Below are 26,943 nucleotides of genomic sequence, written 5' to 3' on the forward strand. Positions count from 1 at the left end.
TTACAAAAAACAGTTGGTTTTTTCTTTGTATTATCTTTTACCAGATGTAATGTGTTTTATTCTCCTTCATTTCTTTCACATTTCCAAAAACTTCACTGTTTCCTTTCAAATGGTACGAAGAATATGCATCCTTGCTTCAGGGCCTGAGCTACAGGCAGTTAGATTTGGGTATGTCATTTTAGGCAAAAATTTAAAAAAAGGGGCCGATCCTTAAGAGGAGCGCCTCCAATTCGTAAACTATATATATATATATATATATATATATATATATATATATATATATATATATATATATATATATATATATATATATATATATATATATATATATATATATATATATATATATATATATATATATATATATATATAAAGTCAGAAGTTTACATACACTTAGGTTGGTGTCATTAAAACTCGTTTTTCAACCACTCCACAAATTTCTTGTTAACAAACTATAGTTGGTTAGGACATCTACTTTGTGCATGACACAATAGTTTTTTCCAACAATTGTTTACAGACAGATTATTTCACTTATAATTCACTGTATCACAATTCCAGTGGGTCAGAAGTTTACATACACTAAGTTGAATGTGCCTTTAAATAGCTTGGAAAATTCCAGAAAATGATATCATGGCTTTAGAAGCTTCTGATAGGCTAATTTACATAATTTGAGTCAATTGGAGGTGTACCTGTGGATGTATTTCAAGGCCTACTTTCAAACTCAGTGCCTTTGCTTCACATCATGGGAAAATCAAAAGGAATCAGCCAAGACCTCAGAAAAATAATTGTAGACCTCCACAAGTCTGGTTCATCCTTGGGAGCAATTTCCAAATGCCTGACGGTACCACGTTCCTCTGTACAAACAATAGTAAGCAACTATAAACACCATGGGAACACGCAGCCATTATACGGAAGGAGATGTGTTCTGTCTCCTAGAGATGAACGTAAAAGTGCAAATCAATCCCAGAACAACAGCAAAGGACCTTGTGAAGATGCTGGAGGAAACAGGTACAAAAGTATCTATATCCGCAGTAAAACAAGTCCTATATCGACATAACCTGAAAGGCCGCTCAGTAAGGAAGAAGCTACTGCTCCAAAACTGCCATAAAAAAGCCAGACTACGGTTTGAAACGGCACATGGGGACAAAGATCGTACTTTTTGGAGAAATGTCCTCTGGTCTGATGAAACAAAAATAAAACTGTTTGGCCATAATGACCATCGTTATGTTTGGAGGGGAAAAGGGGGATGCTTGCAAGCCGAAGAACACCGTCCCAACCGTGAAGCATGGGGGTGGCAGCATCATGTTGTGGGGGTGCTTTGCTGCAGGAGGGACTGGTGCACTTCACTAAATAAATGGCATCATGAGGCAGGAAAATGATGTGGATATATTGAAGCAACATCTCAAGACATCAGTCAGGAAGTTAAAGCTTGGTCGCAAATGGGTCTTCCAAATGGACAATGACCCCAAGCATACTTCAAAGTTGTGTCAAAATGGCTTAAGGATAACAAAGTCAAGATATTGGAGTGGCCATCACAAAGTCCTGACCTCAATCCTATAGAAAAATTGTGGGCAGAACTGAAAAAGTGTGTGCGAGCAAGGAGGCCTACGAACCTCACTCAGTTACACCATTTCTGTCAGGAGGAATGGTTCAAAATTCAATAACAAGAAATTTGTGGAGTGGTTGAAAAATGAGTTTTAATGACTCCAACCTAAGTGTATGTAAACTTACGACTTCAACTGTGTATATATATATACATTTTTATATGGATGTTTTGTAAGACGTAACAAATCATACAAAATGGATGCTGTAAGAAACATTTAAGGGGACCCATTTTGGCTCGTGAGCTTTTTAAACTACTGGCTGAAACTATACAAAAGCATTACTAACTGATAACATAGCGGAGCACTTTGAACATAATACATGAAAAGCACTTTACAAATATTATTATTATTATTTTTTACAATGTTACAGTTATACAACAAAAACATACAGTATTAGGAGGAATTGTTGCTATAGCAATGAAAATAAGTTAGAACAAATACCCTAAAAACAACATGAAATATTTGTACATCAATAATACTGTAATTACATGTTCAACAATATACTGAGGACTGGTCCATAACATCTAACAGAGGAGGTTTTGTTGTTTACTAGTCTCTAAAAGTAATGTCATCATGATGTTCTGGCCAGGCAAGTCAGCGAGACATCATCCTGACAAACTCTGTAGAAAGAACACAAAATATGAGCTACATTTTTATTAGTATGGTGACAACATAGTTAGTATTAGTATAGTGACCATATGGTGAGTATTAGTACAGTGACAACATGGTAAGTATTAGTATAGTGACAACACTGAGTATTAGTACAGTGACAACATGGTGAGTAATAGTATAGTGACAACACTGAGTATTAGTACAGTGACAACATGTTGAGTATTAGTATAGTGACAACATGGTGAGTAATAGAATAGTGACAACAATATGAGTATTAGTACAGTGCCAACATGGTGAGTATTAGTACAGTGCCAACATGGTGAGTATTAGTATAGTGACAACATGGTGAGTAATAAAATAGTGACAACATGGTGAGTATTAGTATAGTGACAACATGGTGAGTAATAGTATAGTGACAACATGGTGAGTAATAGAATAATGACAACATGGTGAGTAATAGAATAATGACAACATGGTGAGTAATAATAGTGACAACATGGTGAGTATTAGTATAGTGACAACATGGTGAATAATAATAGTGACAACATGGTGAGTATTAGTATAGTGACAACATGGTGAGTAATAGAATAATGACAACATGGTGAGTAATAATAGTGACAACATGGTGAATAATAATAGTGACAACATGGTGAGTATTAGTATAGTGACAACATGGTGAGTAATAATAGTGACAACATGGTGAGTATTAGTATAGTGACAACATGGTGAATAATAATAGTGACAACATGGTGAGTATTAGTATAGTGACAACATGGTGAGTAATAGAATAGTGACAACATGGTGAGCATGGTTGTCACAACATAGTGAGTTTAGTATGGTGAAACAGGGTGAACATAGTATTGTATCTCAATGTCACATTTTCCTCTCTGATCCATTAGTTCTCCCCTTATCCCCTCTCTCTCCTTCTTTCTCTATTCGTTTCTTTCTACTCGTCTCCACACCCTTTCCTCCCGCTCCCTTCCCTCCCCCTCTCTCCCATCCCCCTCATAGTCCACCAAACTGTCCCCCTTTCTCCCCTCCTCACTCACCCTCTCTCCCCTCACCTTCTCCCCCTCCTACTCCCGCTCTCTCCCATCCCCCTCATAGTCCACCAAACTGTCCCCCTTTCTCCCCTCCTCACTCACCCTCTCTCCCCTCACCTTCTCCCCCTCCTACTCCCGCTCTCTCCCATCCCCCTCATAGTCCACCAAACTGTCCCCCTTTCTCCCCTCCTCACTCACCCTCTCTCCCCTCACCTTCTCCCCCTCCTACTCCCGCTCTCTCCCATCCCCCTCATAGTCCACCAAACTGTCCCACTCTCCCCTCACCTTCTCCCCCTCATCCCCCTCTCTCCCATTCCCCCTCAAAGTCCACCAAACTGTCCCCTTTTCTCCTCCCACTTTCCCCTCACCTTCTCCCCCTCATCCCCCCCTCCCCCTCTCCCCTCACCCTCGAAGTCGAGCAGGCCGTCCCCGTTGAGGTCGACATCTCGGAGGATCTCGTCGATCTCTGGTTGGTTGAGCTGCTCCCCCACCAGCTTTTTCATGGCCTCCTTCAGTTCAGCCAGGCTTATCTGACCGTCCCCGTTAGAGTCAAACTGGAGAAGAAGAAGGATGAGGAGGAGGACAGGAGGAAGTAAAGTGAGGTGAGGGAGCGAGCGAGCGAGGGACAGAAAAAGGTGAAAAGTCAGTGGTGGGCCGTCAGGGCCAGCAAGGCCTTCTCTGCTGGCCTAAACATCATCAGAATATAATTTTTTTTTTTTTAAATATCTTTTCCCACAAATATGTATTAAATTATTCCCCAGAGTAAGAGTTATACTCTTCATTTCATAGCTTTCCTCTTGGTTGCACTGCTTCCAGCCCCAGGTTGAGATTTGGAGGGCTGGTCTTTATGTTAGATCTTTTATCCTATTATTATCATATTCAGCCATCATGTGTTGCCAGGGGTCTAAAATCTGCCCTCAGGCCTTCAGAATCAACAGTGCGGGCGCTTGTAGCTTAAAGTGAATGTAAATGAAAATTTAGTGTCAACCAATCAGCTTTAGAGTTGGCTATTGTACGCCTGCTGGCTGGCTCCAGTGTTACACAGGAGCCAGCTAGCAGGCGTAGTGCGTGCACGTCTTTTGATTGGATTACCAATATTGAGAAGCAGGTCCTATGGGCAGGTCTATGCAGAACCTCAGAACTAGGAAACTGAATTTGATAAACGAATTAATTTGCGTACTACTAAGCTTTTTTTTCAACCCACAATGGCGGAAGGAAGAGAAGATATCGATTTGGTCGAGGATATAATTATAACGCCATTCTCAAGACGAACTTTTCAAGAAAAGTTAGACATTGTAAGGAGAGGTCGCCCGACGCCGACGCTACAAAGCCTGTCACAGGCGGGAAAGGGGTTCGTTCGCCACTTTCAAAGTTCCAACTACGAGCGCTATCGATGGCTCACAGGCTCCGAGAAGCACTGCAAACTGTACTGCTGGGAATGCCTATTATTTGCAAGTGATCGATTTGGTGTTTGGAGCCACACTGGCTTTGCAAACTTGAGTTGTCTAACCAAGGCAGCAACGAGACACCAAAGTACGGCTGGGCACTTACAAGCAATGGTGCTTTTGAAAACTTTTGGGGACACCCGAGTGGATCTACAGCTCAACGAACAAGCGCGCAGGGCAACGGAGCTGCACAATGAAAAGGTGAAGAAAAATAGGGAAATATTGAAAAGACTTGTCAATTTCAAGGTGACGCAACGCCTGGTTATACTGCGTTTCTGTCTAAATGTATAGTGTCTAGAGCCATGGCATCATAATGATGGTAATAAGAGGTGGATTCATTCGGGTGGGACTGTGTAGGCCCCAGGCCCACAGCACGCCACTGGGAAAAGTGTAGTAGAAAGGGAGGGGAGAGGAGAGATTAAATGAATAGAAAGAGCAGGTTAAGAGAAAATAACTTGTCATTTAATTTGTGGTCTTGTATTATAAACAGATATGATAAGATTAATATTGTCTCTCCGTACTTCTTTGAAAGCATCCCTGAGCTCCTTCACTCCTATCATGTCTGCTGTCTCTGCCAACATTTTAGGACCCATCAGCTCCACAAAGTCCTCAAAGTCCACTCTGCCGCCACCTAGTTGGAAACAAGAGTCATTACAGAAATGGTCACGGGTGATGAAGAGCTGAAGAGCTTCAAATACTATACACAGAGGGTATGCCCTCGCTTTCTCTGGTTAATGTGTGTGTGTGTGTGTGTGCTGCATGTGTGCACACTCACAATGTGTGCATGTATGTCTTTACATCCGTGTGTGTGTGTGTGTGTGTGTGTGTGTGTGTGTGTGTGTGTGTGTGTGTGTGTGTGTGTGTGTGTGTGTGTGTGTGTGTGACTCACAGATGTTCTGGCTGAGTTCGATGAGCTCCATCTCAGTGGGCATGTACCCCATAGTCCTCATGCACTCTCCCAGTTCCTTACAGCTGATGTAGCCATCTTTATCCTTATCAAACTCCCCGAACGCCTCCTTCAGCTCTGCACAGGGAGGAGGGGAATGGGGGAGAGGAGAGAGGGGTAGATAAGGGTGAGGAGAGGTGGATGGGGGAATGGGGGGAGGGGAGAGCGGAGGGGTGTTGAATAGAAATGAGAAAAATAGACATTGTTTCTTATATTCATTTTAGGCTCTGAGGACAAGCCACACCCATAGCTGCAGGAAGTAGGAGTGATGCGGGTGCTGCAGACCCCCTGATACATTTTGTTTTACACAATTGTGAACAAGGTCTCTATTACTCCTGTATGAGCGGTGGAAACACCTGCAGCCACATCAAAGTATCTTTAAGTTTGAGGGAGGACAACACAGTAGAGCCAGATCACTGGGATTTATTGGTGTTGTCTGGGAGTAAATACAGTATGTTGAAAATATGAGTATGTATGGAAAAGACAGGAAGATGGAGAGAGAAACAGGGTGAGAGGGATGATGGTAGTGTTGACTGATTGAAACAGGGAGAGAGGAAGGATGGTGGTGTTGACTGAGAGAAACAGGGAGAGAGGGTGGATGACAGTGTTGACTGAGAGAAACAGGGAAGGAGAGGGAAGATGACAGTGTTGACTGAGGGAAACAGGGACAGAGGGAGGATGACGGTGTTGACTGAGAGAAACAGGGACAGAGGGAGGATGCCGGTGTTGACTGAGAGAAACAGGGACAGAGTGAGGATGACGGTGTTGACTGAGAGAAACAGGGACAGAGGGAGGATGACAGTGTTGACTGAGAGAAACAGGGAGAGAGGGTGGATGACGGTGTTGACTGAGAGAAACAGGGAGAGAGGGTGGATGATGGTGTTGACTGAGAGAAACAGGGAAAGAGAGGGAAGATGACAGTGTTGACTGAGAGAAACAGGGACAGAGGGAGGATGACGGTGTTGACTGAGCGAGACAGGGACAGAGGGAGGATGACGGTGTTGACTGAGAGAAACAGGGACAGAGTGAGGATGACGGTGTTGACTGAGAGAAACAGAGACAGAGGGAGGATGACTGTGTTGACTGAGAGAAACAGGGACAGAGGGAGGATGACGGTGTTGACTGAGAGAAACAGGGACAGAGGGAGGATGACGGTGTTGACTGGCTCTGTGTAATGTCTCTTATATCTGTACCTTCAATCTCTTCTGGCCGTAGGTCTCTGTCCTGCAGGGTTTCAGATTGGAGGGGACACAGACAAAGTGACAGACACAGTGTGTTAGCTCGCACGGACACAGACACACACACAAAGATAAGGACACTGAATATACTGTAGTGTAGATGAACAGAAATACACACACACAATGACTGACAGAGAAACATCCTCATAAACACAAAGAGAACTGTACATCTTTGATTTAGCTCCATCTGAATGTTGCGGACTGAACTGGAAGGTAGTAAAACAGTTGATATGGACTCATTTGATAGGGAATCATTTGATGGGGAATCATTTGATAGGGAATTGTTTGAGAGTGAGAGACGGCAGAAACCTAAATACAGAGGATTAATTTACTTCTCTCTCATACAAGTTGCATCCTTTAACTCCATCCCTCCCTCCCTCCCTCATCTCTAAAACCCCATCAATTTATGTTACGCAGCCAGACCGGCGATTTGTTACAGGATTACACAGCATGTGATCCGACTGGCTTTAGCAACCCCTCAGTTCGCTCAACACAGTCCTATTCCGTCCCCTGTGATTGGCTGCACTGCTCTGTCTGTCAGTGGTAGGCTACATCGAAGGGGCTATGTCCCAAATGGCACCCTATTCCATGTATAGTGCACTACTTTGACCAGGGCTCATCAATCCAAAGCAGTTTACTATATGGGAATAGGGTGCCATTTGGGATGTAGTCAGTGTGAGGTAGACACAGGCAGCGTGTTAGAGGGGATCAGTTTGTTGCAAGGGGATTTGTAGAGTAATCAGTGATGTTGTGCAATCGGACTGTAGTCAGTCTCAAACACACAGAAGGTTCTGCCAATGACTGGACACACACACACACACACACACACACACACACACACACTCAGTGGGTTCTGCCAATGACCAGGTAAGCATTTCACTGTTAGTCTACACCTGTTGTTTACTAAGCATGTTACAAATAATATTTAATTCATGTGACAAATAACATTTCATCATGCAGCCAGGGTCATAGGTCAAAACAGATTACAGGCCCAGAGTTGCCATGCAGCCAGGTTCATAGGTCAAAACAGATTACAGGGCCAGAGTTGCCATGCAGTAAGGGTCATATGTCAAAACAGATTACAGGGCCAGAGTTGCCATGCAGTAAGGGTCATAGGTCAAAACAGATTACAGGGCCAGAGTTGCCATGCAGTAAGGGTCATAGGTCAAAACAGATTACAGGGCGAGAGATGCCATGCAGCCAGGGTCATAGGTCTAAACAGATTACAGGGCCAGAGTTGCCATGCAGCCAGGGTCATAGGTCTAAACAGATTACAGGGCCAGAGTTGCCATGCAGCCAGGGTCATAGGTCAAAACAGATTACAGGGCCAGAGTTGCCATGCAGCCAGGGTCATAGGCCAAAACAGATTACAGGGCGAGAGTTGCCATGCAGCCAGGGTCATATGTCAAAACAGATTACAGGGCCAGAGTTGCCATGCAGCCAGGGTCATAGGTCAAACAGATTACAGGGCCAGAGTTGCCATGCAGCCAGGGTCATAGGTCGAAACAGATTACAGGGCGAGAGTTGCCATGCAGCCAGGGTCATAGGTCAAAACAGATTACAGGGCCAGAGTTGCCATGCAGCCAGGGTCATAGGTCAAAACAGATTACAGGGCGAGAGATGCCATACAGCCAGGGTCATAGGCCAAAACAGATTACAGGGCCAGAGTTGCCATGCAGCCAGGGTCATAGGTCAAACAGATTACAGGGCAAGAGTTGCCATGCAGCCAGGGTCATAGGTCAAAACAGATTACAGGGCCAGAGTTGCCATGCAGCCAGGGTCATAGGTCAAAACAGATTAGAGGGCCAGAGTTGCCATGCAGCCAGGGTCATAGGTCAAAACAGATTACAGTGCCAGAGTTGCCATGCAGCCAGGGTCATAGGTCAAAACAGATTACAGGGCCAGAGTTGCCATGCAGCCAGGGTCATATGTCAAACAGATTACAGTGCCAGAGTTGCCATGCAGCCAGGGTCATAGGTCAAAACAGATTACAGTGCCAGAGTTGCCATGCAGCCAGGGTCATAGGTCAAAAGAGATTACATGCCAGAGTTGCCATGCAGCCAGGGTCATATGTCAAACAGATTACAGGGCCAGAGTTGCCATGCAGCCAGGGTCATAGGTCAAAACAGATTACAGTGCCAGAGTTGCCATGCAGCCAGGGTCATAGGTCAAAACAGATTACAGAGCCAGAGTTGCCATGCAGCCAGGGTCATATGTCAAACAGATTACAGAGCCAGAGTTGTCATGCAGCCAGGGTCATATGTCAAACAGATTACAGAGCTAGAGTTGCCATGCAGCCAGGGTCATATGTCAAACCGATTACAGGGCCAGAGTTGCCAAGCAGCCAGGGTCATAGGTGAAAACAGATTACAGAGCCAGAGTTGCCATGCAGCCAGGGTCATATGTCAAACAGATTACAGGGCCAGAGTTGCCAAGCAGCCAGGGTCATAGGTGAAAACAGATTACAGGGCCAGAGTTGCCAAGCAGCCAGGGTCATAGGTGAAAACAGATTACAGGGCCAGAGTTGCCATGCAGTAAGGGTCATAGGTCAAAACAGATTACAGGGCTAGAGTTGCCATGCAGTAAGGGTCATAGGTCAAAACAGATTACAGGGCCAGAGTTGCCATGCAGCCAGGGTCATAGGTCGAAACAGATTACAGGGCGAGAGTTGCCATGCAGCCAGGGTCATAGGTCAAAACAGATTACAGGGCCAGAGTTGCCATGCAGCCAGGGTCATAGGTCAAACAGATTACAGGGCCAGAGTTGCCATGCAGCCAGGGTCATAGGTCGAAACAGATTACAGGGCGAGAGTTGCCATGCAGCCAGGGTCATAGGTCAAAACAGATTACAGGGCCAGAGTTGCCATGCCGCCAGGGTCATAGGTCAAAACAGATTACAGGGCGAGAGATGCCATGCAGCCAGGGTCATAGGCCAAAACAGATTACAGGGCCAGAGTTGCCATGCAGCCAGGGTCATAGGTCAAACAGATTACAGGGCAAGAGTTGCCATGCAGCCAGGGTCATAGGTCAAAACAGATTACAGGGCCAGAGTTGCCATGCAGCCAGGGTCATAGGTCAAAACAGATTACTGGGCCAGAGTTGCCATGCAGCCAGGGTCATAGGTCAAAACAGATTACAGGGCCAGAGTTGCCATGCAGCCAGGGTCATAGGTCAAAACAGATTACTGGGCCAGAGTTGCCATGCAGCCAGGGTCATAGGTCAAAACAGATTACAGGGCCAGAGTTGACATGCAGCCAGGGTCATAGGTCAAAACAGATTACAGAGCCAGAGTTGCCATGCAGCCAGGGTCATATGTCAAACAGATTACAGAGCCAGAGTTGCCATGCAGCCAGGGTCATATGTCAAACAGATTACAGAGCCAGAGTTGCCATGCAGCCAGGGTCATATGTCAAACAGATTACAGAGCCAGAGTTGCCATGCAGCCAGGGTCATAGGTGAAAACAGATTACAGAGCCAGAGTTGCCATGCAGCCAGGGTCATATGTCAAACAGATTACAGGGCCAGAGTTGCCAAGCAGCCAGGGTCATAGGTGAAAACAGATTACAGGGCCAGAGTTGCCAAGCAGCCAGGGTCATAGGTGAAAACAGATTACAGGGCCAGAGTTGCCAAGCAGCCAGGGTCATAGGTGAAAACAGATTACAGAGCCAGAGTTGCCATGCAGCCAGGGTCATATGTCAAACAGATTACAGGGCCAGAGTTGCCAAGCAGCCAGGGTCATAGGTGAAAACAGATTACAGGGCGAGAGATGCCAGGCAGCCAGGGTCATAGGTGAAAACAGATTACAGGGCCAGAGTTGCCAGGCACCAAATGGAGATGAGGAGATTTGGGGTGTTTAGTAAAAGTGAGGAACACGTGCACATACGCATGCACTCAGAAAACCTTCTTTAATATCACCAAGCCTGTACATCCTCAGTCCTAAACCAGAGATACTTCTGTAGGATGCATGTTACAGTCAGATATTGAGTTTGGATGGTGGAGGATAGTCACAACACTTCAACTGATGCTGTGGTGATGACGCAGCCATAATAAACAACATCTGCTTGCTAAAAGTAAAGGCACAAATCTCTCATTTATAAATTCAAGGTCCATCATTTATCTCAATGATATCAAAAGCTTTGTCATTCTTTGTCACGCAAACAAGCATTTCGCTACACCCGCAATAACATCTGCTAAACACGTATGTGTCAAATAAAATGTGATTTGATTGATTTGATGAGCCGAAACGTCCGTGTTTGTAATGTAATGTAATCTAAATGCACAACGGATTCTAATTCACAGCAATTGAGAGTTTTTCTCTACTTTTGTTGAAACAATTTGCCTAAGCACACCCTCTTTCTCCCGGCCGTGTGTTTCTAGGGTGGCTGGAGAGTTTGGAATGTGTCCCAATAGCCTTGTTTCACACGTGTTCTGTTTCTGCTCTGTTCTGTGACTGACAGCCAATCACATCACCAGGAATAGTAATACAACAGGATTGGATTAGAGCGAACAGGATAGAGATTATATGTATGCTAAACTGTATCGAGATAAATTACTAATGATTATAGTTTTTTCTCCTAATTTGGATCATTCATTTGTCTGCCGGCACTATGCCCATTGACTTGTTTACACACACAGACACACACAATTGTATTTAGACTTTCACCTTCCAACCAAGTTGTTGGGGCTTGGTTGGATTTATAGGTTCATATCCCCAGCAACATGCATCATTTTTACATTTACATTTAAGTCATTTAGCAGACGCTCTTATCCAGAGCGACTTACAAATTGGAAAGTTCATACATATTCATCTTGGTCCCCCCGTGGGGAATGAACCCACAACCCTGGCGTTGCAAGCGCCATGCTCTACCAACTGAGCCACACAGGACCATCATCATAGCTCTTATACTGTAGGTTCATATCCCCAGCAATACGCATCATCACAGCTCTTATAGGTTCATATCCCCAGCAATACGCATCATCATAGCTCTTATAGGTTCATATCCCCAGCAATATGCATCATCGTAGCTCTTATAGGTTCATATCCCCAGCAATATGCATCATCATAGCTCTTATAGGTTCATATCCCCAGCAATACTTATCATCATAGCTCTTATAGGTTCATATCCCCAGCAATATGCATCATCATAGCTCTTATAGGTTCATATCCCCAGCAATACGCATCATCATAGCTCTTATAGGTTCATATCCCCAGCAATACGCATCATCATAGCTCTTATAGGTTCATATCCCCAGCAACATGCATCATCGTAGCTCTTATAGGTTCATATCCCCAGCAATACGCATCATCATAGCTCTTATAGGTTCATATCCCCAGCAATACTTATCATCATAGCTCTTATAGGTTCATATCCCCAGCAATATGCATCATCATAGCTCTTATAGGTTCATATCCCCAGCAATACGCATCATCATAGCTCTTATAGGTTCATATCCCCAGCAATATGCATCATCATAGCTCTTATAGGTTCATATCCCCAGCAATACGCATCATCATAGCTCTTATAGGTTCATATCCCCAGCAATACGCATCATCATAGCTCTTATAGGTTCATATCCCCAGCAATACGCATCATCATAGCTCTTATAGGTTCATATCCCCAGCAATACGCATCATCATAGCTCTTATAGGTTCATATCCCCAGCAATACGCATCATCATAGCTCTTATAGGTTCATATCCCCAGCAATACGCATCATCGTAGCTCTTATAGGTTCATATCCCCAGCAATACGCATCATCATAGCTCTTATAGGTTCATATCCCCAGCAATATGCATCATCACAGTTCTTATAGGTTCATATCCCCAGCAATATGCATCATCGTAGCTCTTATAGGTTCATATCCCCAGCAATACGCATCATCATAGCTCTTATAGGTTTATATCCCCAGCAATAAGCATCATCATAGCTCTTATAGGTTCATATCCCCAGCAATACGCATCATCATAGCTCTTATAGGTTCATATCCCCAGTAACATGCATCATCATAGCTCTTATACTGTAGGTTTATATCCCCAGCAACATGCATCATCACAGCTCTTAGTCCACTCTGGACCTACAGACACCTCCAACTGGTCTCAGACATGAGATCAGCTTTCATCTCCATTTCAGAGAACAGAGGATTGTAGGATTACATAACCAGTACTTTGTGTTCCGTATCAATAGACTATTAACCCTTATGCCATTCTAACTCATAATTCCATGAGTGGGTCAAATGGTCCAATACCCTGCCATTTACCCTCCTGGCCTTTGTAGCTTTTAGGTCAAACCTGTGTAGAATAGGTTCTAATGATCTGATTGATTGGCAGCCCTGTATAGATAGCAGTACTACACTCTATGATTGGTTCAAAATGGTCCACCGCTTTCAAATTGACCAATCACTGCCTACATGCCTCTATGCTGGCCTCCCATAAACATGAGTGATGGGCATTCCTGAAACGTTTCTGAGTCGTATCGTTTGGCTGCCGAACGGCTCTTCATTCAAAAATGCTTGAAAATCCTAGAACCGTGAACACATTGAAAATCTCTAACGTAAAGCCAAAAAAGTATGCTACCATTATATCAGACCGTTATATGCATATTCAAATGCATTTTTACCTGGCCAAAGTGTTAACGTAGATCCGCTACAATTCTTTTTAACGCATTGCTAAAATGAGTGACCAGAATGACATGCTCTCCCCACTATGTATTGTTTCTGCAGTGAGGATTCACCTTCTTTAGATAATGTTGTAACGTTAGATAATGTTGTAACGTTAGATAATGTTGTAACGTTAGATAATGTTGCTGTAACGTATATGCAGATAATCATTGTTTTGAGCTCATAAAGCAGTAGCAGCAGTATGCAAATCAGGGCGCCAAAGGAACAGCTCTTTCACTGATGCGATTCGATTTCCAACGTTCATCAAAAAAAGCCGTTCAAAAAAGGCCGTTAGTTCACGAAATACCCACCACTAATAAGCATCTCCAATTCAAAATGACGGAATCAAAACCACACCATCTCCCCACACAATGTGATATTTCTCCTCAACAGTCCATCTAAGGACAGATCCACTATCAAGTGCTAGCTCGTCAGTCACAGTCGATCTAAGTACCTGGCCCAAATGGCAAAACACCCAGCTAATAGCGCTTAGCATTAGCCTAGCATAGCTGCTATCAGGAAATTACTCCCCTATGTGTGTGATCATGGTCGTGTACAAAATGGCACCATATTCCCTATGTAGTGCACTACTTTTGACCAGAGCCCTGGTTAAAAGTAGTGCACTAAATAGGGAATAGGGTGCCACTTGGGACTGAGAATGTGATCTCTTCTCACTCGAACAAAGACACTAATCTGGAATAGGAGGCCATATCAGACGCTGCTCGCTCGGTGAGCAGGAGATGAATCCATCATCTAAATGACAACGTTGAGGAACAGGCTGAGCACTGACCATGGCATCGCCACTCACTCTGTCTGCGACCACATCTACAGTACATTCTGTTCTAGGCCGTCCTTCTCTTTAATCTTTCTTTGTTCTACTCAAAACGAAGAAACTTTAAAGGGTTTTATCTCGATCAAATCATTTCTGGGAATCAATTAAAGGGATCCTTCGGGATTTTGGCAATGTTCCCTGTATCTACTTCCCCAGAGTCAGATCAACTCGTGCATACCTTTTTTTGTATGTCTCTGCGTCCAGTATTAAGGAAGTTAGAGGTAGTTTTGCGAGCCAATGCTAAGTAGAGTTAGAGCAATGGCTGGAAGTCTACAGGTACAGCTAGCATGCAGTCATTGAACTAACGCTAGTTAGCAACTTCCTTCAAACTGCATGCAGACATACAAATGGTATACACGAGTTCATCTAACTCTTGGGAAGTGCAAAAATCCCGAAGTATCCCTTACTGTAATTGTTTTTAATTAAAATGATCAAAAATAAACAAAAGTGGCTTTTTAGCAAAATTACATTTCTCAAGCAATAATTTTGCTAGGAATGTCTGGGAGTGGTCTGAGCAAGGGGTATAATTGAGGCAAAAGGGAGGCAAATGGGAGGAATATGTAACCTGAAAAATAGCTGTTATTGGCAGTGAAGTTTGAAACTCCCTTTGCTATTGGTTAATTAATTTAAATCAACTGGTGATGTCGCCAGGCAGGCCAAAAATCCACCCATGCAAAACAAGCTGAAATTTCAGGTGCTCTTTTCAAACAGCTCTTACACTAATAGGACATTATCATCATTGTTACAATTTCACAGTATTATTCCAACCTCATGATGGGAGATTATAATATAAAAAACAGCAGGATGTGGTCTATCGGAGAAAGTTTTGCTTGCTAAAATAATGTTGTACGGTGCTCTATATGTAAAGTAAATACAGTAAGTCATCACTAAAAACAATGTGTAGCGGCATCAATGGATATGGGACGCTCACAGAGATAGCAGATTATCTTTGGTGGAGATGACTCCAATCCAACCATGCTGCTCGGGATTGTAATGGTGATGAGGATGTCACAGGGGAGATGCTGGTGTCATAGAAATAGAACCTGATATTGAGTGGATAGGATCAGAGCTGTGGACAGGGTGGTGAGTGGATAGGGTCAGAGCTGTGGACAGGGTGGTGAGTGGATAGGATCAGAGCTGTGGACAGGGTGGTGAGTGGATAGGATCAGAGCTCTGGACAGGGTGGTAAGTGGATAGGATCAGAGCTGTGGACAGGGTGGTGAGTGGATAGGATCAGAGCTGTGGACAGGGTGGTGAGTGGATAGGGTCAGAGCTGTGGACAGGGTGGTAAGTAGATAGGATCAGAGCTGTGGACAGGGTGGTGAGTGGATAGGATCAGAGCTGTGGAGAGGGTGGTGAGTGGATAGGATCAGAGCTGAGGAGAGGGTGGTGAGTGGATAGGATCAGTGCTGTGGACAGGGTGGTGAGTGGATAGGATCAGAGCTGTGGACATGGTGGTGAGTGGATAGGATCAGAGCTGTGGACAGGGTGGTGAGTGGATAGGGTCAGAGCTGTGGACAGGGTGGTGAGTGGATAGGGTCAGAGCTGTGGACAGGGTGGTGAGTGGATAGGATCAGAGCTGTGGACAGGGTGGTGAGTGGATAGGATCAGAGCTGTGGACAGGGTTGTGAGTGGATAGGGTCAGAGCTGTGGACAGGGTGGTGAGTGGATAGGGTCAGAGCTGTGGACAGGGTGGTAAGTGGATAGGATCAGAGCTGTGGACAGGGTGGTAAGTAGATAGGATCAGAGCTGTGGACAGGGTGGTGAGTGGATAGGGTCAGAGCTGTGGACAGGGTGGTAAGTGGATAGGATCAGAGCTCTGGACAGGGTGGTAAGTGGATAGGGTCAGAGCTGTGGACAGGGTGGTGAGTGGATAGGGTCAGAGCTGTGGACAGGGTGGTAAGTGGATAGGATCAGAGCTCTGGACAGGGTGGTGAGTGGATAGGGTCAGAGCTGTGGACAGGGTGGTGAGTGGATAGGATCAGAGCTGTGGACAGGGTTGTGAGTGGATAGGGTCAGAGCTGTGGACAGGGTGGTAAGTGGATAGGATCAGAGCTGTGGACAGGGTGGTGAGTGGATAGGGTCAGAGCTGTGGACAGAGTGGTGAGTGGATAGGGTCAGAGCTGTGGACAGGGTGGTGAGTGGATAGGGTCAGAGCTGTGGACAGGGTGGTGAGTGGATAGGGTCAGAGCTGTGGACAGGGTGGTGAGTGGATAGGGTCAGAGCTGTGGACAGGGTGGTGAGTGGATAGGATCAGAGCTGTGGACAGGGTGGTAAGTGGATAGGATCAGAGCTGTGGACAGGGTGGTAAGTGGATAGGATCAGAGCTGTGGACAGGGTGGTGAGTGGATAGGGTCAGAGCTGTGGACAGGGTTGTGAGTGGATAGTATCAGAGCTGTAGACAGGGTGGTAAGTGGATAGGATCAGAGCTGTGGACAGGGTGGTGAGTGGATGGGATCTGAGCTGTGGACAGGGTGGTGAGTGGATAGGGTCAGAGCTCTGGACAGGGTGGTGAGTGGATAGGATCAGAGCTGTGGACAGGGTGGTAAGTGGATAGGATCAGAGCTGTGGACAGGGTGGTGAGTGGATGGGATCTGAGCTGTGGACAGGGTGGTGAGTGGATAGGGTCAGAGCTCTGGACAGGGTGGTGAGTGGATAGGGTCAGAGCTGTGGACAGGGTGGTAAGTGGATAGGATCAGAGCTGTGGACAGGGTGGTGAGTGGATGGGATCTGAGCTGTGGACAGGGTGGTGAGTGGATAGGGTCAGAGCTCTGGACAGGGTGGTGAGTGGATAGGGTCAGAGCTGTGGACAGGGTGGTAAGTGGATAGGATCAGAGCTGTGGACAGGGTGGTGAGTGGATAGGGTCAGAGCTCTGGACAGGGTGGTGAGTGGATAGGGTCAGAGCTGTGGACAGGGTGGTGAGTGGATAGGATCAGAGCTGTGGACAGGGTGGTGAGTGGATAGGATCAGAGCTGTGGACAGGGTGGTGAGTGGATAGGGTCAGAGCTGTGGACAGGGTGGTAAGTGGATAGGATCAGAGCTGTGGACAGGGTGGTGAGTGGATAGGATCAGAGCTGTGGACAGGGTGGTGAGTGGATAGGATCAGAGCTGTGGACAGGGTGATGTTTGATGAAGTGATCATGATGGTAATGATATTATGGGATGGATGTAAGGTTTTGGTGAACATACAAGCTCATATGGTGTTACACTCTTGTAAAAGCTAGTCAAGGACCACAGAGAACTGGTGATTTGTTCAGACCAAATGTCTGAAATGGAAAAATGGATGACTATTATATCAGTATAGTATGTTGTTTACACTAGTGTGTGTTTGTGTGTGTGTGTGTGTGTGTGTGTGTGTGTGTGTGTGTGTGTGTGTGTGTGTGTGTGTGTGTGTGTGTGTGTGTGTGTGTGTGTGTGTGTGTGTGTGTGTGTGTGTGTGTGTGTATCTCTGTAAGGTTACATACGAGCTGGCTCTGAATGAACGCCTCTCTGAGGAAGATGCAGGCGGGGCCCACGATGTTGTGTAGAACGGTGCAGTTCTGGACCACAGCACACAACGGCTCCTCAAACACTCTTCTCCTTTCATCTTCCTCCTCTTCTTCCTCCAGGGCCCCCACACCCCCCAGCATTGCCACCGCAGCAAATGGGGCTCCGCTCCCCTCCGAGGGCAATACACCCTTAGGGAGGGGAACCAATCAAATCGATTAACTAACCACATGCCAACCAATCAGAATGATCAGAAAAGGTGTGTTTAGCCAATAAAAATGGCAGGTGAGTGAAGTAGTTCTTCAACCCTGTTCCTTATTGTTCTAAGACACACTAGGCTGTAGACTAGATCACTACAGTAGTCATGCTTCCTTGTGTTAGTCATTCCTACCAGTGTGTATGAACCAGTATGCTGTCACTAAAGTAGCAATGCTTCCTGGTTTCAGTCATTCCTAGCAGTGTGTATGAACCAGTATTCTGTCACTAAAGTAGCAATGCTTCCTGGTTTCAGTCATTCCTAGCAGCGTGTATGAACCAGTATTCTGTCACTAAAGTAGCAATGCTTCCTGGTTTCAGTCATTCCTAGCAGCGTGTATGAACCAGTATTCTGTCACTAAAGTAGCAATGCTTCCTGGTTTCAGTCATTCCTAGCAGCGTGTATGAACCAGTATTCTGTCACTAAAGTAGCAATGCTTCCTGGTTTCAGTCATTCCTAGCAGCGTGTATGAACCAGTATTCTGTCACTAAAGTAGCAATGCTTCCTGGTTTCAGTCATTCCTAGCAGCGTGTATGAACCAGTATTCTGTCACTAAAGTAGCAATGCTTCCTGGTTTCAGTCATTCCTAGCAGCGTGTTTGAACCAGTATGCTGTCACTAAAGTAGCAATGCTTCCTGGTTTCAGTCATTCCTAGCAGCGTGTATGAACCAGTATGCTGTCACTAAAGTAGCAATGCTTCCTGGTTTCAGTCATTCCTAGCAGCGTGTTTGAACCAGTATGCTGTCACTAAAGTAGCAATGTTTCCTGGTTTCAGTCATTCCTAGCAGCGTGTATGAACCAGTATGCTGTCACTAAAGTAGCAATGCTTCCTGGTTTCAGTCATTCCTAGCAGCGTGTATGAACCAGTATGCTGTCACTAAAGTAGCAATGCTTCCTGGTTTCAGTCATTCCTAGCAGCGTGTTTGAACCAGTATTCTTTCACTAAAGTAGCAATGCTTCCTGGTTTCAGTCATTCCTAGCAGCGTGTTTGAACCAGTATGCTGTCACTAAAGTAGCAATGCTTCCTGGTTTCAGTCATTCCTAGCAGCGTGTTTGAACCAGTATGCTGTCACTAAAGTAGCAATGCTTCCTGGTTTCAGTCATTCCTAGCAGCGTGTTTGAACCAGTATGCTGTCACTAAAGTAGCAATGCTTCCTGGTTTCAGTCATTCCTAGCAGCGTGTTTGAACCAGTATGCTGTCACTAAAGTAGCAATGCTTCCTGGTTTCAGTCATTCCTAGCAGCGTGTTTGAACCAATATTCTGTCACTAAAGTAGCAATGCTTCCTGGTTTCAGTCGTTCCTAGCAGCGTGTTTGAACCAGTATTCTGTCACTAAAGTAGCAATGCTTCCTGGTTTCAGTCATTCCTAGCAGCGTGTTTGAACCAGTATGCTGTCACTAAAGTAGCAATGCTTCCTGGTTTCAGTCATTCCTAGCAGCGTGTTTGAACCAGTATGCTGTCACTAAAGTAGCAATACTTCCTGGTTTCAGTCATTCCTAGCAGCGTGTTTGAACCAGTATTCTGTCACTAAAGTAGCAATGCTTCCTGGTTTCAGTCATTCCTAGCAGCGTGTTTGAACCAGTATTCTGTCACTAAAGTAGCAATGCTTCCTGGTTTCAGTCATTCCTAGCAGCGTGTTTGAACCAGTATGCTGTCACTAAAGTAGCAATGCTTCCTGGTTTCAGTCATTCCTAGCAGCGTGTTTGAACCAGTATGCTGTCACTAAAGTAGCAATACTTCCTGGTTTCAGTCATTCCTAGCAGCGTGTTTGAACCAGTATTCTGTCACTAAAGTAGCAATGCTTCCTGGTTTCAGTCATTCCTAGCAGCGTGTTTGAACCAATATTCTGTCACTAAAGTAGCAATGCTTCCTGGTTTCAGTCATTCCTAGCAGCGTGTTTGAACCAGTATGCTGTCACTAAAGTAGCAATGCTTCCTGGTTTCAGTCATTCCTAGCAGCGTGTTTGAACCAATATTCTGTCACTAAAGTAGCAATGCTTCCTGGTTTCAGTCATTCCTAGCAGCGTGTTTGAACCAATATTCTGTCACTAAAGTAGCAATGCTTCCTGGTTTCAGTCATTCCTAGCAGCGTGTTTGAACCAATATTCTGTCACTAAAGTAGCAATGCTTCCTGGTTTCAGTCATTCCTAGCAGCGTGTTTGAACCAATATTCTGTCACTAAAGTAGCAATGCTTCCTGGTTTCAGTCATTCCTAGCAGCGTGTATGAACCAGTATTCTGTCACTAAAGTAGCAATGCTTCCTGGTTTCAGTCATTCCTAGCAGCGTGTTTGAACCAATATTCTGTCACTAAAGTAGCAATGCTTCCTGGTTTCAGTCATTCCTAGCAGCGTGTTTGAACCAATATTCTGTCACTAAAGTAGCAATGCTTCCTGGTTTCAGTCATTCCTAGCAGCGTGTTTGAACCAGTATTCTGTACAGTTAACTCAGTGTCGTCAATGTTAATAAACATTTAAAATTCAGCTAAAAGTCAATGTACAAGAAACAATGTCGTTTTTTTTAAAGTCATGCACATTGCAAGTCTTAGAAACGTTACTTTTACACCGCCTACAGTAAAAAATAACGAAAACATACGTCTGTCTCTCACACATCTTTAGAATCAATAGATCTCCAATACTAAATCCCAAAATAATCTAAACGACAATAAATAATTGAGGAATAATCCCTTACCTTCCTCATTTTGCTTCTCTTATTTCCCATCAGTTTTTCTTTATATCTGAGTCCTCCTCTCCTCCCCCTCTCTTTCCCTCTGTCCCGTCCCCCTCCTTTCCTCTCTCCCTCCCTCTCTCCAGTTAGCTATTACATAAACTCTCCAGCCAAAGTCCCGGTCCAAACCTAAAGTTCTAATCTATCCCAGAATTGAGCTCTTCAGCCACCAACAGAACACTACTGATGTTGATGATAATGAAGATGATAATCCAGCCAATGAGGTCCTCCTAAATGCTGAATCAAAGATCCAATTGGTCTATTGAGAGACTATGTTGCCATGCGGTCGCCATGTGTCTCTTGTCAAAGCTCCTTGAATTGATGGAAACCCTCACACATGGTGCTACTGGCAGGATAAGTTAGGAGAGCAAGGTGATTCTATTGTCAGTTTATTTCTCTCTCTCTCTCTCTCTCTCTCTCTCTCTCTCTCTCTTTGTCACTCTCTCTCTCTTTCTCTCTCTCACACACTCTCACTCTCACTCTCACTCTTTCACTCCATTTATTTTCCCTTGATTACCCTTCAATCTAGTCCATATCAGCCCTTTACCGTTCTTTTCCTCACTCACTCACTCTGCAAATCACCAGTTTGACAGAATTGAGAGGGAGGGGGGGGGAATTAGAGGGGAAAACGGGATGCCTTTTTAATCCTCAACATTTTAGATTAAAGGAATAGAGCGATGGGACTAGTAGAAAATGAGGGATGGAGAGGAGGGAATGCCAGAAAGAGGAAAGGGAGGGATAGAGAGGAGGAGATGCCAGAAAGAGGAAAGGGAGGGATAGAGAGGAGGAGATGCCAGAAAGAGGAAAGGGAGGGATAGGGAGGAGGGGATGCTAGAAAGAGGAAAGGGTGGGATAGGGAGGAGGGGATTCTAGAAAGAGGAAAGGGAGGGATAGAGAGGAGGGGGAGGTAAAGTGAGGGGTTGGCCCTGAGAAGAGAGCAACACAGGGTTGGAGAGGAGGGGATGATAGGTAGTGTAACCTATCAGAGAGGAGAGGAAGGACATGTAGAGATACTAACAGGACATACACTATAGGAAGAGTGAATTCACCAGGAAGAAGAAAAAGAAAGTGGAAAGGAAAGAAAAGAAAGGATATGAGATGAGTTCATTGTAGATCGTATATGAGAAAGGTGAGGCTGTTTGTCCTCTACACAAATACTGTTGTAGCTACTTCAGTGAACAAGCGTTTTGCCTTTCCTAAAGCCTTTTGATAAATCCTCATGTGACTATTGTCATAATGTCATACTTGATTTAAAGACATGCTGTTATAAATGACCAGACATGGTGTAGGGGTTGAGAATCACATGTATTTATTGTACTAATGTGGGGTTAGTCATGTTATTGTTGATCACCTGTCAAAGAAACATGCCTGTTATGAGTTTGACTTCGGAGCGTCAGGATTATTGGTTTGGCGCTGAAACCTTTGGTTGTGCATCTCCACAGGGGCATTCTCAAATTGCATGTTTGTCCCCTCCAGTTTTATCATTGCACTGTGATACAAAACATGTGCTTCAGGACCGTGCGGACGCCTCAGAGAGCAGTTATGCCCCCCCATTTCTAAAACCAAAGTTGAGCGGGTGCATCTCCAGTTAATATAACTCTTTCTGTGGGTGCATTCAGTGATCACAAGTTGCATGCATAGTAGAACTGTCACGTTCTGACCATAGTTCTTGTGTGTTTTGCTTGTTTTAGTGTTGGTCAGGACGTGAGCTGGGTGGGCATTCTATGTTGTGTGTCTAGTTTGTCTGTTTCTATGTTTGGCCTAATATGGTTCTCAATCAGAGGCAGATGTTTTGTGTTGTCTCTGATTGGGAATCATATATAGGTGGCTTGTTTTGTGTTGGGATTTTGTGGGTGGTTGTTTCCTGTCTCTGTGTTTTCTCTGCACCAGATAGGGCTGTATCGGTAAGCCACGTTTGTTATTTTGTAAGTGTTCACAGTTTCGTCTTGTTTATTAAAATCATGTTGAACACGGAATACGCTGCGTCTTGGTCCGATCCCTGCTACACCTCCTCTTCAGACGAAGAGGAGGAAGGCTGCCGTTACAGAACCACCCACCAATCTCGGACCAAGCAGCGTGGGTACGGGCAACAGCAGCAGCAGCAGCAGCGGCCCAGTACACAGGACTCATGGACATGGGAGGAAATTCTGGAGGGTAAATGACACTGGGCTAACATTGGAGAATATCGCCACTCTCGTGAAGAGATGGAGGCAGCTAAAGCCCAGGAACGGTGGTATGAGGAGGCAGCACAGAAGCGTGGCTGGAAGCCCGAGAAGAAACCCCAAAAATGTCTTGGGGGGGGGGGGGGGGGGGGGCTAAAGAGGAGTGTGGCGAAGTCAGGTAGGAAACCTGCGCCCACTTCCTGTGCTTATGCCTTGAACTGGAGGCACTGGGCTGGAGACACGCACCTTCAGGCTAGTGCGGGGAGCAGGTACAGGGCACACTAAACTCTCGAAGTGCACTATAGGCCTGGTGCGTGGTGCCGGAACTGGAGGCACTGGGCTGGAGACACGCACCACATGGAGAGTGCGTGGAGGAGGAACAGGGCTCTGGAAACGCACTGGAAGCCTGGTGCGTGGAGTAGGCACTGGTGGTACTGGGCTGGGGCGGGGAGGTGGCGCCGGAAATACCGGACCGTGCAGGCGTACTGGCTCCCTTGAGCATTGAGCCTGCCCAACCTTACCTGGCTGAATGCTCCCCGTCGCCCGACCAGTGCGGGGAGGTGGAATAACCCGCACCGGGCTATGTAGGCGAACCGGGGACACCATGCGTAAAGCTGGTGCCATGTAAGCCGGCCCAAGGAGACGTACTGGAGGCCATATATGAAGAGCCGGCTTCATGGCACTTGGCTCAATGCCCATTCTAGCCCTACCAGTGCGGGGAGGTGGAATAACCCGCACCGGGCTATGAACACGTACAGGAGACACCGTGCGCTCTACTGCGTAACACGGTGTCTGCCCGTACTCCCGCTCTCCACGGTTAGCCTGGGAAGTGGGCGCAGGTCTCCTACCTGCCCTCGGCCCACTACCTCTTATCCCCCCCCCAAGAAATTTTTGGGTGAGCCTCTCGGGCTTCCAGACGCTCTGCCTTGCTCTCGCCTCATAATACCTCCTCTCCGCTTTCGCTGCCTCCAGCTCCGCTTTGGGGCGGCGACACTCCACTGGCTCTGCCCAGGGTCCTTTACCGTCTAGGATTTCCTCCCAAGTCCATTCCTCCTTTCCCCATTGCTGTTGTTCTTGCCTTCCTTCTCCAATCCGCTTGGTCCTGTTATGGTGGGTGTTTCTGTAACGGCTGTCGTAGTCGTTCTCCTCCTCAGACGAGGATGAGCATGGATCGGACCAAGATGCGGATTGGTAAGTATTCATATTTTAATGGGAAAACAACAAACACTACAAAATACAACAACCAACAAACGTGACTAACCTGAAACAGTCCTGTGTGGCCCAAACACTGACACAGGAACAAACACCCACAAAACACAAGTGAAACCCAGGCTGCCTTAGTATGATTCTCAATCAGGGATAACGATTGACAGCTGTCTCTGATTGAGAATCATACCAGGCCGAACACAAAATCCCAACATAGAAAATCAAACCTAGACCAACCCACCCAACTCACGCCCTGACCAACTAAAACAAATACAAAACAAAGGAAAACAGGTCAGGAACGTGACAGGCATGCTACTGGCTTTACAGGCATTGAAGCCTTGGTGTTCTTCTGTTAGAGTTTTATGTTAATCATGTCAGTTTATCAGACCTGCCTTTTTGTTCATCATCAAATCAAATTAAATGTATTTATATAGCCCTTCTTACATCAGCTGATATCTCAAAGTGCTGTACAGAAACCCAGCCTAAAACCCCAAACAGCAAGCAATGCAGGTGTAGAAGCACCTATGTGATTTTGTAAGTAATTGTACAGTTCCCCGGCTCGTTTATCCTCCCTTTGCAAATAAAAAGCCTCACATTGGCAAGATAAAGCACATCTTCCTCCTATGCCTCCTCAATGTTAAAATCTAACCTCATGGTCAACCTTACACCTCATTTTGCCTCCTCAATGTTAAAATCTAACGTCATGGTCAACCTTACACCTCATTTTGCCTCCTCACTGTTTTAAAATCTAACCCCATGGTCAATCTCACACCTCATTTTGCCTCCTCACTGTTAAAATATAACCTCATTGTCACACCCTGGCCTCTGTTATATTGATTTTCTTTATTAGTTTAGTTAGGTCAGGGTGTGACATGGGATGTTTGTGTGTTTTGTCTAGTTTAGGGTGTGTGTATTGTTTAGGGGTTTGTGTATAGTGTATGGGATTGTGTTCAGTAGAGAGGTTTAGGAAAGTCTATGGTTGCCTGGTTTGGTTCTCAATCAGAGACAGCTGTTTATTGTTGTCTCTGATTGGGAGCCATATTTAAGGCAGCCATAGGCTTTAGGTGATTGTGGGTTATTGTCTATGTCTATGTTGCATGTGTGCACGTAGTTTGTTTTAGCTTCACGTTCGTTTATAAGTGTTTTGTTTGTCTTCATTAAAAGAAGATGTCTTTCTTTCACGCTGCGCCTTGGTCCACTCATTCGTCTTATAACGATCGTGACACTCATGGTCAATCTCACAACTCACGTTGCCTCCTCACTGTTAAAATCTAACCTCATGGTCAACCTCACACCTCATTTTGCCTCCTCACTGTTAAAATCTAACCTCATGGTCAACCTCACACCTCATTTTTCTATATTCTCCTCTTGCAGATGTTTTGGGTTCTTGGCCTGCTGTTCTTTCTGTGTGGATCTACCCAGCAGGACTTGGGTTCCAACAGAAGATAAAGGCATTACTTGTATTTAAACAACCACCGTAGTAATACAGTTTAAATACTGCTTAAACCAGCAGGGGTTACATGAGACTACTGCTTTAGAACATTTAGAATGCAATGTCAAAGAATGTTTAGAATGTCAAGGAATGTCCAGAATGTCTAGGAACAGTTAGAATGTCTAGGAACAGTTAGAATGTCTAGGAACATTTAGAATGTCTAGGAACAGTTAGAATGTCTAGGAACAGTTAGAATGTCTAGGAACAGTTAGAATGTCTAGGAACAGTTAGAATGTCTAGGAACGTTTAGAAGCCAACATTGTCTCGTTTTGCCGTGGATGATTGGGAAGAAGATTCCGGCACAAATGAGACAGATGGTATCAGCATTATGAGAAATGGATGAAGAATATTAGGGTGAAAATGTCACAGTGAATTATGATGTAATAGTTGTATTATGAAAAACGATTATGTACTTCATATCTTCATGATCAAATAAGCCCTGAAATTGCTGCTGGAATATGTTCAAGTTGTACATTATGATCATTTGAGAAATGGTAAAAAAAAATCCTCGTCAATGTAATTTGAGTAAGTGTGAGTTTGTGCTGAAAGTGTGTGTGTGTGTGTGTGTGCTCCCCCAGCAGTGTGGTGACTACAGTAGAGAGTAGCAATGTGTCCAGGCCATTAGAGTAGAGCTGGGCACCACAACACTAATCCCTATTGTCACATTGGAAAGGCAATCACACACACTCCTCCCTCTGTATCTCTCTGTCTTGTTCTATCGCTCTTTGTATCACCCCCTCTCTCTTTCTTCTCTCTCTCTCCCTATATCACTGCCTCTATCACTCCCTATACCATTCCCTCTGTCTCACTCTCTCTGCCTCTCTCTCTCTCTCTCCCTTCCTGTATTCTGTATCTCCATCTTTTGATAGAGCTCTCTCCCTCCCTCTCCCCCTCTATGTATCAATCTATAGCAAACTGCAATGGAACGTCCCAACACTAACTACAGCACCAAGCCCAGTTTTGCATGAGAGGCTGCAGTACTCAATCTAGACCACTAGAGGCAGTCATTCTAGAGAATCCCCACTAGATGGCAGTCATTCTAGAGAATCCCCACTAGATGGCAGTCTAACACAATCAGAAGATCAATGGTCACCGGCTGACTCTCCGGTTGAGGACTACTGAGTGTGCAAGCTTGGGTTCCAACCAGGCCAGCTCTGTCAGATCATAGTGAATGCTGTTGAGCAATGTATATACATGTCTTCCTCCGGTTGACCCATTCTTAGGGTAAATAAATAAAGATC

General features: G+C 45.2%; 1 protein-coding gene across 1 annotated transcript in view; it reads right to left on the reverse strand.

Moving 5' to 3' along the window:
- Positions 1–437: 437 nt before the first annotated feature.
- LOC129841038 (calcium-binding protein 5-like) overlaps positions 438–26,943 on the reverse strand; it is a 32,328-nt gene continuing 5,822 nt past the window's right edge. Inside the window, exons 2-7 of the mRNA XM_055909151.1 lie at positions 17,841–18,068; positions 6,844–6,874; positions 5,594–5,728; positions 5,226–5,335; positions 3,666–3,813; positions 438–2,224 (exon numbers count right to left, since the gene is read on the reverse strand). Of these exons, the coding sequence (XP_055765126.1) occupies positions 2,199–2,224; positions 3,666–3,813; positions 5,226–5,335; positions 5,594–5,728; positions 6,844–6,874; positions 17,841–18,068 (678 nt within the window). The 3' untranslated portion in view covers positions 438–2,198. The remainder of the gene's footprint in view (positions 2,225–3,665; positions 3,814–5,225; positions 5,336–5,593; positions 5,729–6,843; positions 6,875–17,840; positions 18,069–26,943) is intronic.

The sequence above is a fragment of the Salvelinus fontinalis genome, chromosome 42, assembly GCF_029448725.1.
Source record: "Salvelinus fontinalis isolate EN_2023a chromosome 42, ASM2944872v1, whole genome shotgun sequence".
In the NCBI taxonomy this organism is placed as follows: domain Eukaryota; kingdom Metazoa; phylum Chordata; class Actinopteri; order Salmoniformes; family Salmonidae; genus Salvelinus; species Salvelinus fontinalis.